Source organism: Eleutherodactylus coqui, chromosome 11, assembly GCF_035609145.1.
Source record: "Eleutherodactylus coqui strain aEleCoq1 chromosome 11, aEleCoq1.hap1, whole genome shotgun sequence".
Lineage (NCBI taxonomy): Eukaryota > Metazoa > Chordata > Amphibia > Anura > Eleutherodactylidae > Eleutherodactylus > Eleutherodactylus coqui.
In genome coordinates this window covers 14,530,032-14,550,718 of record NC_089847.1, presented here as the reverse complement: position 1 = coordinate 14,550,718, position 20,687 = coordinate 14,530,032, and the positions used below count along the sequence as shown (strand labels likewise).

Sequence of the window (20,687 nt, the reverse complement as noted above, 5' to 3'; positions counted from 1 at the left end):
CGCTTAGCATGTTGTCTTTTCTATGTGTTTAACTATTCGTATCCTCAGAGAAGTATACGTCTTGTAATTACTAATGATTAATGTTGTTTAAAGTCTGAATGTTCTGGCTGCTTATTAATATCTTAGCTATTGTTCTGTTTCATAGAGAGATAAAATTCAGTGTCATAGAAAGGAAGACAAAGGCTGATGAAATAAGAAACTTGTAATGAATTACGTGAATTATACGGTCTTAAAAATAGAAAACATATAGGGATTTTAAAGGTATATTTTTGCTTTTTGTGTAAATGTCAGTTCTGTGATTGGTTGGACGTCTGTATCACTGCTAAATGCTGTTAGTATTGTACTGTCTCTGAGAGAATGTTCTGTAGGAGAGACACGCAAGCGACCAGCATCAAAGGGGTGGAGCTAGATGATGTAAAAGTATGTAATGTTTCATCCTTCTTTTGTCTACAAAGGAGGGGGGTGAGGAGCTTGGGCAGTTAGGAAAAGTTTTTTTCTCAAATTTGATGAGACATTGCAGGCAGGATCAGATTAACAATGAATTTGCTTAAAGAATATAATATTCCAATGTGGCTAGATGTTTGTGGATTATTCTGCCTTGCTGTAATTTATATCACTGTTATTTGTACTGATATCTTACAAGCCTTATCTGTATCCATCAAATTCTCACCAGATGGATCGGTACGGGTTGAGACCTCAAGTGACAGTTCAGAAGAGGTTTGTAAACTAACTGCTCTCTTGGTAGATCCGGCTCATGTGTTTGTCTTGATAGCTACTGCAGAAACTCAGCTTTCCGCAGGTCCTGACAAATAGTAAGCCACCTCCAAGACAAACTCCAATTCTGCAAAACAAAGGTTGTTTTCCTGGGTCATTGCTTAACCCAAGGAACTGGACATCTGACATAGGTGATCCAGGTATTGCAGGTCAGCAATTTTTAATTTTTTTTTTTTTTTTTTCGCAACAAGGTTCTGATCTATTTTAAATAGAATACCAGCCTTATTGTCCAGCAGTAATTGGTGCAAGGGGTTTCAGGAATGCCGATTCAGCTGGCAGAAACTGAACCGCTAGAGGTAATGTTTAAAGGGTTGCGATGCCTCACGCGCTTCCTTGTGCTGGAAAGTCCTGAAAGCATATTGGGAACCGACGTGATGGGACCCTTGGGATGTTGTATCAAACTTCACCCGTCCGGTGAGGCTCGTAAACACCCCAGGTCTGAAAGTCACCCGACCTTCGGTCGGATGGCAGTAGACCTAGCGACACCTCTTCCTGTCTTCACTCTTACGCACGCAGAGGAACAAGTTCTTAGTGTCGTTCCTTCGAGCCTTTGGGCTACCAAACAGAAGGACCTCGGCAGACTGTCAGTATTTGTTTGCATTTACTTCCAGGGGAAAGCAGTACTGTTGGATAGTGCTGCCACAAAGGGGCTGAGAATAGCCCAAAACCAGTTCACCAGATGTATGAAGCTGGTATTAAATGCCTGGCCAATTCCCGAGGGCACCGCCCTCTTGTAATATGTTGATGATTTATTTTTATTTTCTTTTATGTACTGCTGACACAAACAGTTACCTCAATGCATCACTAAGCCTTTTGTGTTTCCTCCATCAGAGTAGAATGGCTGCAAAGCCAGCAAAGAGAAACTTCTTAGATCACACCATTGTGATCTACACCCCACATGACATACATGGTATCCTGACACAGGTAAGCCGTAGACATCTGTCCTTTGCTAGACAGATCAAAATGGAACTTGCAGTACACTCTTCATCCAATGTCTCATTTCAACGTTGCACCACTTTGAATCCGGCCACCTTATTACCAGTAGGTGACACTGATTCAAATGGGGGAGTAAGTACAGAGGAACAGCTTTTTGCAAATTCTCTGACTGATGATGAGGAGTAGGCCTTTGACGCAGAACACCAGCATGATTGTGCAGCGCTCATGGAGCCGGAGACAGCTGGGTTCGCACATGTCACTGACAAACCCCTCCTAAACCCCCACCTTGAAATGTTTGTGGATGGATCTAGATACCTGAATGACGAAGGAAGGTTTGTAACAGGTTTTGAATTAGTCACACTGAATGAGATTCTTGTACAAAAACCACTGCCGCCATACATGTCAGCACAGGAGGCTGAGCTCCGTGCTCTAACTGAGGCCTGTATGATTGCAGAAGGTACCACTGCTAACATCTACACTGATTCCAGGTACGCCTTTGGTACTGCACACGATATTGGACCCATCTGGCGGTCCAGGAGCTTTCTCACGGCACAAGGCAAGCCCATTAAGATTAAATGCAGGCTATCATGTTGCCAGAACAGGTGGCCATAGTAAAGGTTAAAGCACACACGCAGGGGCAGTCACCGGAGAGCAAGGGAAATGATAGAGCAGATAGGGCAGCCAAGGCTGCAGCTCTCCTGGACAGGACGCAAGACCCCTTGTGCTGTAAGTTGGATCTTGGTCCCACCACTCTTGTTGATTTGGGATTTGGCGTCCTACAGGACGTAGATGATGTACCAGCGGCTGCCTACCCCCACCTCGCCGTCCTAGCTCATGGGAAAGTGCATGCCTCTCGGAAATGCCATGGTTTCTGTTGTGGACAAGGTATGGTATGCTCCAGCGTTCGACAGGTTGGCGAAGGCATATGTGAAGGCATGTGAAGTGCACACCCAGACCATTGTACCCCTTTCAGAGATTACAAATCGATTACATCCAGCTTCCCAAATCAGGCAGGTATGAGTACGTCCTTGTGTGCGCGGACCTGTTCAAAGCCACCGCACAATGTACAGCGACTAAACGTGTGTCAGAACTTGTATGTAGATTTGGGGTACAAGAGACAATTAAGAGTGACAGAGGTACACATTTTACAGGTGAAGTGATGCGAGAGGTGATGTCAGCCCTTGGGGTGGAACAAGCGTTTCACACTCCATACCACCCGCAGAGTTTAGACAAAGTTGAAAGAACTAAAATGGTATGCTTAAAGTTAAAAGAAGTGTTGTTTGGCTCTATGCCAAGATTAGGCCTGTACCATCCACAGGCCCTACAGCAGGGGTGTGATAAGGTTATTGAATATGTACAAGAACTATGTCGTAAACTGAAAATAACACACGGTCTAGTGTTTTCTCCAATTCCAGACCCTCACAACCTAGAGGGGACTCACTCCTTGCAGCCTGGAGACTGGGTGGTTGTAAAAAGACACGTAAGAAAGGCCTTGGAACCAAGGTTTGACGGACCATACCAAGTTCTGTTGACAACACCTACTTCAGTAAAAGTAGAAGGGAGAGCTACCTGAATACACGCCTCCCACTGCAAGAAAGTTCCCGAGCCAGAGGAAAAGTGATGGGTAGGATCCCGGCGTTGTTTGGGTGGGGGGGTACTGGACATTTTGACTTTTGCATTTTGTCTTATTGGACTGTCTTCTTATTGGGAAACACCACTACAAACGATCCACATTGAGAAGCGATGGACTGGATGGGCAAATATTTCCCACATGTGTATGCCCAACCTCAGGAGTGGAGAGGACACTTTGCGGACTTGTCTATTATCTGTCCCCACTCCTGTAGAGACTCTTCGAGACATATACTCAAAAGTACACAATGATAGTGATGTAGTAGATGACAATGTTGTTCAGGAAAACACCTTCCTTAATATATTTGAACATTGTCCCCATTGCGATACCGTTGAACATACACATTGGAGGAATAGGACTCGGTTTTAGGTGAGAAATGTTGCATTGGCTGAAGAGCGTTATAATTTTACTTGTGACCCTAATGAAATCGGGAAATGCCAACAAATTAAGGCAACAGAAGTAACAGCTACTCTCAAATACTCTGCAATCGTCCGACTAGTATAATCTTATGTGTATATATTAAAGATAATAATTTCATGTGTAGCTAAATGTACTGAATGCCTATTTTTCTGCCCACATTTAAATGTCTTGATATCCTAGATGGACATAGAGTGCACCATTCCTACCTGGGGACCCGGCTGAAGCCGGCACCTACGGGTGACAGAACCAGGAGAAAATGGTGGCTCTGATGTCCAAATGGGGGATTGATAGGGGTCAATCATATTTTTAATAACCTAACATAAGAAAGATAAGGAAACAGTGTAATAAATGTGACATTAGTTATTTGGTTGTATAATGTTATGTATTATAGAAATGAAAAATATGTAAAACATTCCGGAAGTTGCTAATAGAATTTGGATATAGAATCACATGTCAAAAGGTATATTCAAGCGTTTATTTGGATGATGACTTTAAAATATTAAATGTATGATTAATTAGATTTCATTCAGCCATCTTGAATACAAGTCTGAACTCTTGACCAGGCACTGAATACTAAGTAGGTGGCTGAACCAGTTTTTATGTGTAAACTAGAAACAATGCCCCCTCTTTTGATGTGTAAATTGTTGAAGATTACATTCTGGTTTGGGAAGAAGTGTAATTAAGAATGTACTCAGACAGTATGGAGTCATCTGTATGTAACTGTTTTATGTCCACTTCAAACAGTTTTGCTGATACCTTTTGTTTAGAAACAATGATGACATTTTATTCCTAGCATATCTTTAATGTATCATTGCGTGTTTTGAGATCTTCCCTATGTAACTAGTGCCAGGTTATACCTTTTCCTTTTCAGCGCTGCTGAGCGATTACCAGACTATTACTACGCTGCATTACCCATAGAGCCCACTCCGAGCATTATGGACCAATTAGAGCTAAGTCATGTGACTATGCGTTCCATCCTGTATCTTTATTAAACGCTGTCTCAATGCAGAACATCATGGCTGCGAACGTGACGACGTCCGTATGACGTCATTACGTCAGTACGTCAGTAACGCTGCTGAGTCACATGACAAAAGGGTCCCGGCCGCGTCAATGCTAAGCGACGCGCATTAGACGCGTCATATGACGCGCTGTCCTACCGAGCGGGGCCAGGTCTGTATATCTCACATATGAATGTGAGGAGGAGCTAGGACATTGTGGCGCTACTATAATGCATCAGAGGCAGCGCCCCCTCAATTCAACCTATGGAAAGGCTGCAAATACGGCACAACCTCATGTTGGGGAATGATATGTATACAATACTGAGTACGACGATAGCATTACTTGTAATCAAAACAAGGACGAAACGATCGATGTATATACCCTTTCTCCCTGAAGACTAAACAAACAATAAGGATATCCATAAAGGGGGAATATAAGAGTATAATGTGAATAAATATAATAGTTTAAAAAGATTCCCGCCCACCTATACAATCATTGGCCAAGACCTGAGACACCTCCCCTAGGGGAGGGGATAAGCTAGCTTTATAAGGCTCAACAATCAAATATCACACAGATAGCCCTGACCTACCACCAAGGCCAGAGGCGCTACCTCTCTGATCCTATACATATGGACACTCCTATAGCATAGCAGAAAAAGACTAAATAACCTATAGCAAGGAAAATTGCACCTTTACTTAGAACGCTAACCTAACTACGCTAGCTTCTGATATTGTTTGCTTTTTAGCTTACCGTGACCTCTGCATACACTTTGCAGTCTCACAACAAATATGGATGCGATTGAGTTACTAAGGAGATGCCAATGAGATATAGGTCATACTCCCCGTATGGTACAGCAATCGCATCTATTATAGGGTTTTGTTACCCTTGCTAGCTAGGTGCAAAATATATAAAAAGAGAAAATACGCTTAATACCAGTAGAACATATGAAAATCCTTCTACTGGGTAGTAGAGCAACCTGTGAGCTATATATAAAAAAGAAAGCCTAAAGAAATTCATGTGCACAATATATGAACTGTTATTAAAGTGCACTGAATAAATGCTTTTCTAGCTCACTGAGGATGCTCTGATAAGCGAATACTACTCATGTGGTCGGTGCTTACTTGCTTAAACAATCAAATAGCACATTGACGACACCTGCTATTGTCTTTCTGCTCTTCTAAATAGAAGGGCTATAGGAGGGAGACACATGATTTATGTTACTGTTCTTAAAAACGCTGGAACAGATATGATTACACACAGATGGTACTAATTAATAAGATCTCCTGATGATCCGTTCTATGAACGGTGAAACGCGTTGAGATTTGAGAGAGACTTGAGACTTAGACTGAGATTATATATAGTACTACTAGTTGACATCTGAAGCATATGAGAAAATACGAAGTGGTTGCCCTAAGAGTAATCTTTTTCAAAAGAGGGCTACTGTCTGTACCTTTCTTCTCTACATTACGAAAAAATATAAGGTGATGGTATCGAGACAGTTGGAGACAGTCTAACATCATATACCAGCTGCCTCTATCATGCTATCACCTATATAATTCCATAATCCCAAAATAAAGGAGAAACAAATACTTTCCCACACTGTATCTTTCTAAAAACACGCATCAAAAGAAATTTTGGGGTGATGATGAGAATTAATCCATCCCAATAAAATATTTCTACATATGAACACGTTTAGAAGAAAGACATAAAGATGGGGAAAATTAATTAAGAAAGGAATTTTTTTACCTATTAGTTCCTGCGTTTTTTTCTTCTCACCACTTACCAGGAGCGTACCCATACTAGGGTCCCTTGATACCTAAAAATATAAAAATCGTGGTGATAGTCTCTTTTCTGATAGAGACTTGTAAACCTCTTGAAATATAGAGGCTTTGTGTGTAGTGCCCTATTTGTGTTATTTGGTTTTAAATATATCTAATAAAGTTTATTGATTTTAAGTTACACTTTGTCTAAACTGTGAAGGGCTTTTGTTTAGAAGGCTTTTGATTTACAGCCATATTGTAATCTGTTGGAATGTAGACTTGGTCACCAAAGTAGATTGAAACTTGGTATCAGGTAACATTTGGAAACGCCTTCTTTCCATCTTGCATAAAAACTAGCAAATGTTCAAAAATAAACTAGAATTCATACTGATATCACTAGACTGTGTATGTGTAGTGGCTTCTTATGGTTCTCATCTACGAGTACTCAATATAATATTTCCTCTTAATTTGGACTCAGGCAACATTCGCACTGGTCTGCGTTGACAGACCCCCAACACTAGCATCCGTGTGAAAGCTACTAAAAGCGTAACTCCTGGTCCTGACACTCCGCATCATCACCCAAAAATTTTTTAGGATCCTTTCCTCACCACATATCTACCCAACTTCTTTCTCCAGAATACCAACCAACTCGCGTCTCAATCTTTTACAGGAACACCATCTCCTTGGGTCTAGCCTTTACGTGTTCTACTAACAACTTCAACAAGAGGTTTGCTATCTGACATTAGGTTAATCTTCCTTCTCCCTAGATATTACCTTATTTTTGACTTCTCTCAACCACAAAGCGCATGGCTGATATGTTGTTCCATTGAACTTACACTTGATTTCGAGTGCCGATGGCGTCAGTGCGTTATGACGCATGACGCGCTGGCGTCAGGATCGTGTGATTCACCTGACCGGCAATGCAGTGACGTCAGTACATCGTCATGTGGTTTGCACCAGCGTAACAGCCACGTGATCAGCGTGATTACGTCGGAATATAACTATCCGCTATATGGCATAGGAGGAAAAGATGATATCAAGTTTTATAATGCTGCAAAGAATAACGCAGTTATCCCTCCATAATTCCTGGTATAAACTTTTTTACCTTCAGGATGGAAGAGCCAGGAGCAGGAACTGAGCTCCCGCCCCCTCTCTGCCTCCTCTCCTCCCCTCTGCAGCTCAGTTCCTGCTCCTGGCTCTTTCATCTTGCCCCCCCTGCACATGAGGACGACGTATATCGGCTCGGCATAAAAACCGAGCCGATATACGTTTGTGGGAATGCAGCCTAAGACTTGAATAATCCTTATTATGAAAATTTAAAAAGTGTCGGGACACGCTATGTTTTAAAAAAACGTTTCTTATGTTACTCCTATCTCTTAAAACATTGATAGTTCTCCCTACATATTTCAGATTGCAAGGGCACTCCAACATATAAATAACCAATTTAGTTTTACAGGTTGAATGTTGTTTTATTATTATAGATTCCCCTTGTTCTAATTTGATCTCTGTTCTTCTATTAGTTATGTGAAAACAGCATCTGCATTTTTTCTCACCACATTTATAGGTACCCTTTAAGCCCTTGAGTGGCCGCCCGGAAATTTTCCGGGACGAGCTCCACTGCCGATAGTGATGTAGCCCGGAAGATTTCCGGGATATGTATCACTATGGGAGCTGCAGAGCACAATGCCACAAGCTGTGACAGTGTGCTCTGCCTGCACAGATCCAGAGAGAACAAAGCAAGGGCTTTGAAAAACCAGCAGAAGATATTGCCGATCTACCGGCAATCTCCTGCTTTGTTTACAGGTTGCCATAGAGACCATCGGCTTGTCAAAAGCAAGACGACCGTCTCTGTGGCAGGGAGAGCTGGTGCTTGGCTGTCAGAGGACAGATAGGTACTAGCTCTTACAGCAGAGAAAACCTCCGATCTCTGCTGTGTTAACCCTTTACATGCTGCAGTCTATGTGACTGCAGCATGTAAAGGGCTGTCACTGCAGCATGTAAATGGCTGTCACTATCGGACCCCCGGAATGTGATCAGGGGGTCCTGATGGGTCCCTGTGGAAGTCCCCTAAAGGGGCAAAAAAAAAAACCAAAAAGTAAAAAAATTATAACAAAAAAAAATTATAAAAAACACTTGTCTCCCTTTACTTTGTAAAAAATCAAAAACCAAAATCACACATGTGGTATCCATGCGTCGTAATAACCCAGAGAAGGAAGTTAATACATTATTTAACCCCTTAATGACATGGCCCCTTTTTTTCTTTTTTCCCCCATTTCTTTTTTTCCTCCCCCGTTTAAAAAAAATCACAACTTGTCCCGCAAAAAACAAGCCCTCACATGGCCATGTCAATGGAAAAATGAAAAAGTTATGGCTCTTGAGCCGCAACTGCAAAATTAGTTGAAATTCAATGATTAGACCATTTTAAAAAACCTGCCCTGGTGGGTCTGACAGGGTGGTAGGAAACCCGTCACTCAAGGGGTTAAACCTTTCTGTGTTTTTCGTGTATTGTATATCTTATTTTTTTCTTTTTTAGGGCATGATGGTGCTAGCATGTTTTTTAAGGTTTTATTTTTCCTAAATATACACAATGGTATGCATTTTCGCAAGAGGGGATCTTCTTCCAATAGAGGCCAATTTGAACTTATAAAAGAGATGTGTTTGTCTCCTTATTCTTTGTCAGGTATGTTCTCATTGCAACGAGAAACATCTGTTGTTTTGGGGTTATTAGCAAAGGCATTTGGTCCTTACAATGTGGCTGATTGTTGCATATGTATTCTCTCTGGACCCCCCCTATCACTCTCTTACCTTATTTCCATAACCACACCCTACTCTATCTTGAGGTCATAAATAAGGCAGAAAGAATGAGTGTTAATCAGTCTAAATGTATTTTACAATGTATGCATAAAATGTAAAAAGAAAAAGCATACTCATGAGATTATGGTGTACTAGGAATCAAAAGGAGAAATAATCATGGCTAAGAAAAGATAGTGAATTAAAGTGTCCCAGCAAGTGTAGGATGAAGGTTACAAGGAAAGTGAATTACTGTATATACACACCAATTTAGAAGTTGTCCGTATATAAAAGATGAGAATTGAAATGTTCGTGTTGAAATCAACGCAAGCTGTGCCTGTATTTGCAAGCGCTGGCCAGTACATAGAGGTTGGCGTGCTTCCGCTCCGATCTCTGTATTTGCTGCACTGACAGCATGCGCCCGCTCAGCTGATCAAATATTAATGATCTATCCTGTGACTAGGCCATCAGAATTCTTCCTCGAAAACCCGTTTAAAGTATGTCATATTTAAAACATGGGTAGATTTTTGGTGTCAGAGACCAGCCCAGTCAACTTATTAGGGGCACACATGCTTACAGCAATACAAGCAGTAATTAGAATCATAGAATGGTAGAGTTGGAAGAGACCTCCAGGTTCATCAGGTCCAACCCCCTGCTCAGTGCAGGATTCATTAAGTCATCCCAGACAGTTGTGTCTAGCCTTTGTTTGAACACTTCCATTGAAGGAGAACTCACCACCTCCCATCCGAATACCATTTGAATATACCCCACATGGTATTAGGACCTTAATAAATGCAGTTCTAATGGTTGCAGATTGTAATGAAAATGCTTCATCCTATTTGCAACAAATATTTACACAGGTACCAGAGGTGTTGTTGGCCCCCCTACTATCATGGTCCCTCATACAGTCATGGAAATACTGCATAGAGCACAAACTAAACATCCTCCAGCTGTTAGACTCACTAAATATGAGACCACTCTGTTAGCACCCTTACATACCACAATCACAATAGTTCTAAATACAGCTTCCTTCCTTCTGCTGAATTTGGAAAGAAGGGAAATAGGCGCAGCCTGGCGAGGCCATGAAATTCAAGGGCATGATTGCCTGGAATTAATGGAAGTGAAACTAGGGGGTCTTGAAAATTTTGTTTAAATTCTTATTGCAAATGTAGATTTGGCATTTTTATAGATGCCTCTAGCTACCGTGAAAACGGGCAAGAAAAATAGGCTATTCAACAACGAGGTAATTGTAGAACAACCACTTCCTTCCTGGAACTCTGCTCAGGTAACTGGAGTTGATGGCACTCGTTACAGGGTCTAGACTAGCTTAAGGTAAGATTGCTAATGTTTGCACTGACTTGAAGTACACTTTTGAAATCACATTCTATTTCACACCCTTGTGGCACAATGGAAATTTTATTGGATTATTGGGTAAACCAAGGCAAAAAGCAGAAGCTGTGTATTTGTTGTACATGGTTTTAGTTTTTTCCAACCAAGAGACTATTATCAAAGTCCAGGCTCGCACCACGTAAGAGACTGTGGAGGCCCTAAGGAATTGAAGGCCAGGTGTAGCTGCCAAGGCAGCAGTCCTACTCGCACTGGCTAGATCAGACATCCCTATGGTCGCAATTAAATCAGGTTTGGATGTCTCTTTGCTGCCCTTTTTGTAAGAACTAACCCTAGGGGTGAGAAGGAGGAGTGGCACCTGATGAGAAGGGAGTCTAAAGGAAAGGTAAACACTTGTTTCTTCCCTGCATGATCTTCTCCAAAGATGTCACACCTGAGCCATGAGCAAACCCATCCATCCAAGGAGGTAATATGTGGTATAGTGTCTTCTGTCTTCTGCTTGGCTTGCCCCAAGGTTCAACACTGCTGCGAATCACTTTGTACAGGGCTGAATGGTATGCACCAGTCATGACCCAGGCCCATTGGTTCAAGTATTTCCTCACTGTTTTTTGAATGCAAGTGTCAATGGGACTTTTTAATGTTAAAATTGCATCACGCAAAAATCACAAGTTTGTGCTTTGCGATTTTAATATTAGAAAGTTGCATTGACATTTGCATTTAAAAACCGCTAGTGGGTAGGAGCCCTAAAGGTGTCTGTGTGCAGACAGGCTCCTGACTTGAGTATCCCAACCAGAAGGCTGATAGAAAAGACCTCACGCATGCACCTTGCAACCACAGATCTAGAACAAGGTCACATGACATACAAAAAGATACATTTCCAGACATAACCCAGACAGTAACCCATTCAGTGCTGCAACTATGCAATACACATCATATTCACTCACATAGAAGACACTAACAATACACAAACACAAGACATACATGGATCATTCAGAAAGTTCTGCACATCAACATCTGTACACTACAAATCTACCACCTCCAGTCCTAGATCAGAATCTTGTCCTGATCAGGGAGGGTTGCTTTAATGACCTGTCCTCAGGATAAGGCACCAGTATATGATCGGTGGCGCTCAGCCGCTGTAGAACCCTCCCAATTGGCTGATTGAAGCCACTGCAGCGGGCAGGTGAGGGCCACAGCTTCTTTTTAGGCCTGTCATGTTCACTGGTCACGACTCTGTAGTGGGATCTTATGAGACCAGCTAGTGGCTCTCTAATAGGAGTCCAAAGAAATAGTTCATACAGAAGTGAAAGATCTCCCAGGACGCACCAAATTACAGGCTACAGCGGCATTATGTAGATGGATAAGGATGCTACTCTGATACTAATGGCTCATGTAACCACCAGGTAGGAAATGTGCAAGAAGGAATGTGATCTTGTGAGCCGAGTTCTCAGAGACGATCCAAGATCAGTGGAACCGTCCCCTTGCTTTACCGATTGAGCAATTACTTAACACAGCGTGTCTGTCTAGACCGCTGAGCACCAAGATATATCCCATACCTGGAGGAGATGGCACTGGCCTCATCCGCTAATAGCACTCACTTATTGTAAGGAGATTCGCTGCTCCAGCAGTTTTAAGACTACTGAGGTGTAAAGGGAAGCATCACATCAGCCAAGTGCCATTAAACACCAAACTGTAACTGTGCGTGCGCCAAAGAAAGGGGGAGAAAAAAAAAAAAAAAAAAAATCACACCAAGACTAATTCTAATCCCAACTTGGCTCTGTGGCAGGTGAGAGTTGGATTAAAAGCCTGGAAGGAAGGTAAAGAATATAGAAAACTAAAAGATTTTTTTTTGTAAGATTCAAAGCCTGCACAGCACACAGAATTCGAACCCTGGACCACGTCTGCTCAGCTGGAGGTCATACATAACTAAGGCTAGATAGATAGTTCAGATGTATTCCTGACCTATCTATCCAGCCTTGGTTGCAGATGACCTCAGGAAAACAGAGGAGGTTCAGGCCTTGAAAGGCATTTTTATGCGGCTTTCGATTTATTCAATAGAAAACTCATTTAGATCTTTTCCTACCTTGTATGTAGAGAGCTGCACCCAACAGCAGATTGTAGCCCAACTCCTTCATCGCTGCCTGTATCCTAAAGACATAACTAATTGGCAGCACCTCCACAAATACTTATCCACCTTCAGGGAAAACCCCCATCTAGCGCATGTGTTAAACTCAAGGCCCATGAGAGCCAGAGACAGAGGAGTCTCTTCTAGAACAAAGGGTCCTAAGCGGTGTGACTGCAAGACCCTGCAGCACAATATGGACTCATTTGTAGCGTGCTGCTGTGTACCAGGATCGTGGCGACCATGTTGGTCCTATACGGATGTTGAATGCATGCAGACTGAGTGCTGTAGTTACTGCAGCCCAGCAAGGCCTTTGGTGTGCTCCTCCCTAGCCGCTGAGGCTATGCTGCAGTACAGCACTGCTGTTTCTTACTAGCATCTTGCAGAGGACAGTCTGTTCCAGCTCACCTGTCCATATACTGAACGTCGATCTGTGCAGATTGGAGAGGATGTTATGTTATGTTATACTGTGGCTTATCCCAGCGGGTGCTGGCTCAGCCCTAAGGAAGTTTTGGGAACTTTTCACTAGGTTCTACCAACCTCAAAATATTTTCCTTTTCTCTGACAACGTGGCAGTTGGGGGACTTGTGCCCTAATTTTTCTGGACTTGAACCTTGCTCTGCCTTCAAAATACAGTTTAACTATTACAAATGGCCCTTTGAAGGCAACCATAATGCTGATGTGGCCCTCGGTAGCCCTGCTAGACAGATTTTAAACCTGTCAGGGCCACCAGTGTGGGGTTGTCCACCTCTTTTCACCTTTCTAAGCTTGTGACTGCTGCAGCGCTGACCAGATGACAACCGTGACATCACACAACTGCACTGGGACATCATTTTCTGCCACATAACTGCTGATCGTTTCCTGTTTAGGCCATTTTACCCCTCCACATGGTAAAGTTAGGACTAGCCTGTGTGGAGAGACACAAGTGAGCTCTGGGGACACAAAGCGTGCATTAATACTTTATTACTGTTATAAAACCGATTTCGGGCAACCTCCACTTGACATCATGTGACCAACGCTAGGTTACAGCGTCACGTTGACCCGTTGCTCCCTGCAAGATTCTGTGTGGATGATGCTTTTGCGCACAGGTTGGTGAGCTGACCCTGAGGAGACAGGAAGCAGATAGTGTATGTAGACCAAGGTGATGGGAGGATTAAAGGGGCGTCTAGAGCTGAACTACTGGTGGCCTATCCAGAGAATAGTGCCAGTATGTCAGTCCTAGAAGATGCCTTTAATCACTAATGGAAACTTCTACACCTTCCTATAAGACCATGAAAGTGGTGAAGATGTGAAACAGCGTGTTCACCGTCAGTACATGAGAACATTCTTTACATCCAGAGGATGGCAGCCGCTCCTGATCCCTCACTTCACAGCTGAGATTTGCTACAGTTCTGTCTAGTCTACACTCATCCATCAGTGGCACAACCTCTCCTGACTTCTACAATGCAGGTAATGACGAGTATCAGACTAGGATCCAACACCGTATCCCAAACCAGATGTAACATTCTCACAGCTGAGGGTTTGCCAAGCAATAGGAAGGTATCCATTTGCCTATAGCAAGCAGAGGTCTTAGATATGAGAACGTTGCAGGGATTGTCATGTGAGTTATAGTAATACAAGACTGGGGGACCGCTTTAATGTAGAGGTCTAACAGTCCTTAGTTACTACCGTAGTCCATGTATGCAGCATGCGTGTCAGTATGAGGACCACCTACCACCAGCGTGTGGATGTGCTGCACCGTGTCTTGTCTCAGCAGCTGCACATTCAGGGACTCCAGGTCATCGTATGCTGATGATAAAGTCTGTAGGGAAAGAAGAAGTATTCTGTGAGGTCCCAACCTATAAATGAGTGCAGGATGAGGCTGGACCGTCCGTAGAGGTGGAGCGCACAGAACCAGCCAGATTGCAGTATGGGCATTTGGGTTTGACACCCAAACTGCCTCTAATTCTCCCGGGCCACCTAGTAGTATCTTCATAGCAAACTTCCTGTCACAGCACCACTCAGTCATGTGATCACCAGCAGAATCAGAGTCTGACTCCTCCCCTTTGTCTGCAGCACATAGCAGGGGAGGCGTTGGGCTCTGAGGCTGCCAGGTGATTGCTTGGCCCCAACAGCACTGCTGGCTAGAGCGGTCTATTGCCACGTTTGGAGCACCATTACTATAAAGGTTGCGTTCACATGTAGTGGATTTGGTTAGATCTGCAGCAGACTTTATCCCTTCAATTGAAAGGGTGAAATCTGTTGCAGATCCGCATCAAAATCTGCAGTTATTCTGTAGGTTTTGGTATGGATCCCGTCAGAGCGACACCTTTAGTTGTGGATTTTCCACTGCAGAAAACCTGCACCAAATCCGCCACATGTGAACACACCCCGAGAGTCTGGATTGTGGAGCTCTTACTAGAGGGGACTAATTAAAGGTTTTATTGGAAATTATTCTATTACCACCCCCTTCCCCAAGTTGTGTGAAGAGCCCAAGGCCTGCGGACCACTAGTCCACCACCACATGCAGGTCTGGTTGGCATAATCCCCTTGGATACTAATATTCAGGAATCCATGCAGGATTCTTCATAGCAACTGCCTGGTTGGACGATGGAGGATAAGAAATTGGCCCAATGTCATGAAACACGTGGAGGGGACAACAAACCTCTGATCTGGGTAGCAAATCCCAGCACCATAATGGGGCCAGTTGTGACCTGTCCGGCCCCCTTTCTGCTATGCAGACCACTAGCCTAAGACAAGCAGTACTCCCATTACCTGACCATCCACCAGTGGTATATGTACGAAAGGAAGGCCTTCATTTAGCGGGTCATCACTCAGCGACGAGGCAGTCCGGTTTCTTGTGGACCGGGTGACCGGACCGGTCATATTTCTAAAAGATAAGAGAAACAGTAAGAGAAGTGCGCCATTGGTTGTACAAGGGACAACTGCAACGCTCCGGTATGTAGTCAGAGCTACCTTGAAGGTCTGGATCCAGTATTCCAGGTGGACATTGACGTCATCTTTTTGGGAGCTTTACCGAGTGGAGTTACAGATATTGATCTATATACAGAGAAGACAACGGGTTACTACAGTCATGCGGAGATTGTAGGAGACTAAACATGGCTGCCTTCTTCCAGAAACAGCACCACTCATCCATAGGCTCGTGGTACTGCAGTGACTCTGGGTAAGAATTTCCTTTGCAGTGGGCAGGAAAAATATACTAGTTTGGAGTGCATTATTATAGACTATAGAAGCCCATTTTAAGAGTGGGTCTGCAGCTACCACTAGGGGGCACTTACTTCTTGTAGGCCAGGACATCAACAGTAGATTAGCAGCGGTTTGCCTCACCAGTTGTTTGCTGGGTTTGAGTGCATTAACCTGGTGAACAGCTAATTACAGGGGTCCTGGGTGGTGGACCCCTGCCGATCTACACCCAAGGCCTGTCTTAAGGCTAGGCCATCAGCTTCAGAGTTAATCCCTCCACCACACACATATTAGGACATCAGTGAGTTATTGCAGAGTGCGAAAAGCCAATGCAAGAACTGATAGAACAGACGCCCTGTAGTTGTACAGCCCAGCACCTCGGGGGTTAGTGCCGACCTTTCATTGGGTATTACCTTGGTAAAGATGTAGATGTCTTCCCTGTATCCTTAGTCAGCGATATAAGAGATTTACTTTTGGGAACCTATGAGGGGAAAGCATGAGATTCTGTATGACAAGGCAGAAGTCACAGCCGCTCCCCACAGGTCCCCAATGTCACATATTACAGTATCTATATGTAGGCACAGTGGGGGGCTGGGGGTCTAACAAAGCAAATGCACCAGAATTGGGGCTTCGGTTGCAGCAAAAATCTAGTCCATACGCCATACCTCTACATTGTAGAATTTTTGGGATCTCAGCTGACAAGAGGGCGTGGTTTAGAGAGAACACCAACAATTACACAATGATTTGGTGCAAATTACTGCTGTAGACCAACCATCCAATAGAAAGTCCTAAAGATGCACCAAGTTTATCATCCAGCATGGACAGCTGAAGTTTGGTGCATTTTCAGACTGTCCGGTCTAAGTTTATGCTAAGTATTTGAAAGGGTTAATAAGTCAGCCCTGAAGACTTGCAGTAGTTTCCAAGTGATGCAATAGGACAAGTCATGTTTTTTTGCGCTCCCACTCTTACAACTAGAGTAGGGTGAGTGGGGATTGTACCAAAATTAGTTTCTCCTGTCCAGAGGGAATAACTTGCTGATCGTTGGAGGTCTCACTGGTGAGACCCCCCCACCCACCTCTGGATCAGGACTCCCATGTCTCGTTCTGCCAGTCACTGTGGGGTCACTGGGCGATCATAGAAATTTAAAACAAAAACAAACTTAGAGTATACCTGAGCAGGCACCAGTTGGGTATCTCAGCAATCCAATCGGAAGTGAATGGAGCGCTTGTGTGACCAGGACTATATTCAGTGTCTTTACTACAAGGGGAGCAGTAACCTTGCATTGAGGATGGGGGACACAAAGGTCCCCAATTTTCAAGAGCATCAGGGGTCTCAGACCTCTGCTGATCAGCATGTTATTCCCTATTCTGTGCATAGGAGCCAACTTGTAGTAGTATATCCCCTTTAAGGGTCTGTAGCCCAGGTCTTGCAGTCACACCTAAGCTCACCTTTTGGACGGTCCTGTTCTTCTGTGTGGTTGACATCCCTTTAGAGCCGGCAGAACGGTGGGATTCCACAGACGCCGTTGCTTTACCTGTGAGAAGAATCTACTGTAAACCCTTCATTACAAGCCAAGTGGTATCCAACTCTGGCACCAGGGGCGTAGAGGTTACAGTCCCTACTAGGCCCCGGTGCCTTAGGGGGTCCCAAAGGCCCCTCTAATATAAGATACCACTAGTATTATAAGTGGCAAATGGATGGTTGGGGGCCATGTTACAGCTTTTATATTGGGGCCCCCTACATTTAGCCTCTGCCTGTTCTTTTAATGCTAGTAAAGCTCCCGTCTGCAAGTGTTCTATTGGTGGGCTTCCTAAGAGACCCAACAATGCAGAGGAAAGTTGTGGCAGGCCTCCATGCTGAACTTTGGCAATTAGCCCACAAGCCTTAAGCAGCGCCTCCATCCGACGCACACTTACCTTTCTTGCTGTTCTTTACAAGTCCGGCCTCTCGCAGCTCTTCATCCAGACTGTCAGCCTGCAACAAAAATCCTGTACAGTACATAAATGGGACACCAGGGGGACAGAGGACGGTAAATATCAGGAGACCCCTCACCTTCACAAGAGGAGCAGGCTCTGCCTTGTTCATTTCCATCAACTCTGAAAACACAAGAAGGAGTCAAGTCCATCAACTCTGATCATCACTTATCCTGTACGGATCCAGAGTTGCATCCTGTATTTGACTCCAGCAGCAGAACAGTGAGTGCAGCTCTGGAGTACAACAGGGCCCCATCCTATACACGAGACCATACTCACTGTAATACTCCCCGACCTTCATCTGTCTCACGGACATCGGCATCTTCAGGAGCTCCACCTCCAGGATCTGATCGGGAAGCCTAGCTAGAGCCTCCAGTTCCTTCTTGACCTCCATCATACGTTCCTTCTCTGGATGAATTGAGAGCAGAGATGAGATCTAGACTGCGATGTGAACGAGGCAAAAACATGACATCTGAGCAAGGGCCCCACGGTGACATCAAGCTGGGGGCCCCTACTAGTGAACGGTCACACCATACGCCTCACTGGTGAACAAGTCCAACGGAGCAGCAGACAAACCCTGCAGAGACCCAAAACCGAGAGCAGCTTCCAATGTATCCAGTCTACACAATCCTCTGCAACCCCCTCTGGCCCGATACATTGTAGCAAACCATCAGGGCAAGAGATGTGTGCAGCTGAAGTGCCTCCAGTCTAGACAATCCTATCTGAGCCGAACCCCTGGAAGACGTCTTGGTCTTTATAGGTTTTAAGCCTCTGGAAGCAAGTAAGAATCCTATTGACAGCAAACAGACCTCGAAAATAGTAAAGAAACGCTCTAAGCACGATATTAGTCCGATAAACAGACTCCCCGCACTCCTAATACGGAGGGTTTTTATACAAGTGCGATGTCTTTTGCAAGAAAATTGCCTTGTGGGACAATAGGAAAGATGAAAGGAAAAATCTCAGTTGCAGGAAGATAACACCTACATGCAATATGGTTTTTTGCTCCCATAGAAAGTACTGCAATAGGCAATATAGCCCAAAAATAGAAGTATGGCAGCACGTCCCATCCTGGGCTCTGGGTCCAAAAGAGAAAAAAAACCTCATGTGAATTAACCCATTGTAATAAGTAGGTTCTTATCATGTGCGAGTTCTGTCAATATCAAAGGCGGCTAGAACTTGTGATTGGAACTGTTCATGCAAATACGCCATAACACTTAGGGGGAAATGTATTAAGATCCGCATTTTAGACACCAGTGTAAAGGCCCATTTAGACACGATTATCGCTCAAAGCCGTCTTTTGAGCGATAATCGTTGTGTGTACCTGCACTGACATTCTGCAGTTTTTGTTACCCCATCGCTCATCGTTGTCTTTCAGCGTGCTGATGATCAGCCTTATCAGGGAATCACAGTAGGATACAGCTGATACTATTGTTTCAGCTGTATCCCACTCCCTGATCACAGGCTGGGTATGAAGAACAGAGCGGTCCAGCTCTGTTCTCCATACCTGGCACGGAGCGCTCGGCTGCTTAACAGCCGGGCCGCTCCATGTAGAAAACAGCTGGATGCAGAAGGCAAGCAGGGACACCCTGCTTGTCTTCTGCATCCCCCACTCAGAGCGCTCAGCTGTATAACAGCCAGGCGCTCAGAACGGGGAACAGCTGGATGCAGAAGACAAGTGGGGACACCGGGCTTGTCTTCAGCATCCTCCGCTGGCAGCACAAGGCGATCGCTTATCTTGAGCAGTCATCTTGGGCTGCAACTGACAACGATTATTGCTCAAAAGCCGTTGTGTCTAAATGGGCCTTTAGGCTACTTACACATGGACTGATAAGTTGCGTTCGAGTTTCTTGGGCATTACTTGCCTCGGACATCTCGGCCGTGTGCTGTCGGATGTGCAGGGCATCGCATTGACTTGGGGTATTTGCTCCAAGAATGGGACATGCTGCAGTCTATTACTCAGACTATCACTCCAAGTAAAGAAAGGCCTCAGTGCAGAAAGTCACCCATTTCATCTGATTTTTGGACTGATACTTAGATTCACATGCATGTATCTGTATAACTAATCGTCATTTAGTATAATGCAGAGTGCCCTGCAGCACTACTATATCACCCACTCCGGGTCGGGCAGTCAGCTATGCAGAGCCAGGCAAGAGGATCCAAAGCCAAGTCCTCAGAAGTATCCAAATAGAACTTGTTAAAGGAGAAAGCCAGGCGGCAGATAGAGGTGCAGAGCAGAAGCAGAAAGCTTGCTGTACGTTATGGGAGAAGAAGAAGCTCTTCTGCTGTGCACCAATATATGCCGCCTGATATCAGCATGTTAGCACACTTTCAAACCTAAGTTTTTTGCAGCAAGCGCAAGGCATTTTGTGAAATGCGCATGGAGAAAAAAAAAAAAAAAAAAAACACAACATGTTTTAGTAGGAAAACCAGAAAAAGGTTATTGCACTCACATCACGTGGGAGAACGGTTTTTTATTTTTTGCATGCAGAAATAGGAAATAGACACTTCCGAAACAGAACCGCCCAGACCATCGGGCCAAGAGATATCGCTCAGGTGACCGGACGCATTGATGGCAAGATGTCCCCATCAGTCTGTCAGATGTCATGCATGAAACGCTCCTGTGTGAGCGCACCCTTAATAGAAGTTCCCCCCAATACATAAAGGGGCGCACACCTCCTTATATACTGGGCATATCTCCCACCTCCGTGCGCCTACACAGAAGTCCATGCCAGGCCTGACCAGGAAGATACCTT

General features: G+C 44.3%; 1 protein-coding gene across 2 annotated transcripts; it reads right to left on the bottom strand.

The window, feature by feature from the left end:
- Positions 1–13,772: 13,772 nt before the first annotated feature.
- LOC136581947 (borealin-2-like) lies at positions 13,773–18,640 on the bottom strand. Of its 2 annotated transcripts, XM_066582648.1 has the most exons (9): positions 18,214–18,640; positions 18,014–18,057; positions 17,878–17,935; positions 17,410–17,495; positions 16,375–16,442; positions 15,734–15,817; positions 15,533–15,647; positions 14,493–14,579; positions 13,773–13,881 (listed from the first exon to the last, which is right to left on the bottom strand). In XM_066582648.1, exons 1-9 carry the CDS (start codon positions 18,329–18,331, stop codon positions 13,810–13,812), a joined length of 732 nt encoding a protein of 243 aa, XP_066438745.1. In that variant the 5' UTR covers positions 18,332–18,640; the 3' UTR covers positions 13,773–13,809. The 2 variants fall into 2 exon arrangements, with proteins under 2 accessions (XP_066438745.1, XP_066438744.1); XM_066582647.1 differs by having other exon boundaries at positions 17,878–18,057.
- Positions 18,641–20,687: the final 2,047 nt, after the last annotated feature.

Excerpts from the sequence above, each read along its gene's own strand:
- LOC136581947 (XM_066582647.1), bottom strand. The coding sequence starts at position 18,331 with ATGATGGAGGTCAAGAAGGAACTGGAGGCTCTAGCTAGGCTTCCCGAT. Across the intron at positions 16,443-17,409 it reads AGAACAGGACCGTCCAAAAG|GTTCCCAAAAGTAAATCTCT; the intron begins GTGAGCTTAGGT and ends TTCCCCTCATAG. Across the intron at positions 15,818-16,374 it reads ACATCTACATCTTTACCAAG|ATCAATATCTGTAACTCCAC; the intron begins GTAATACCCAAT and ends CTCTGTATATAG.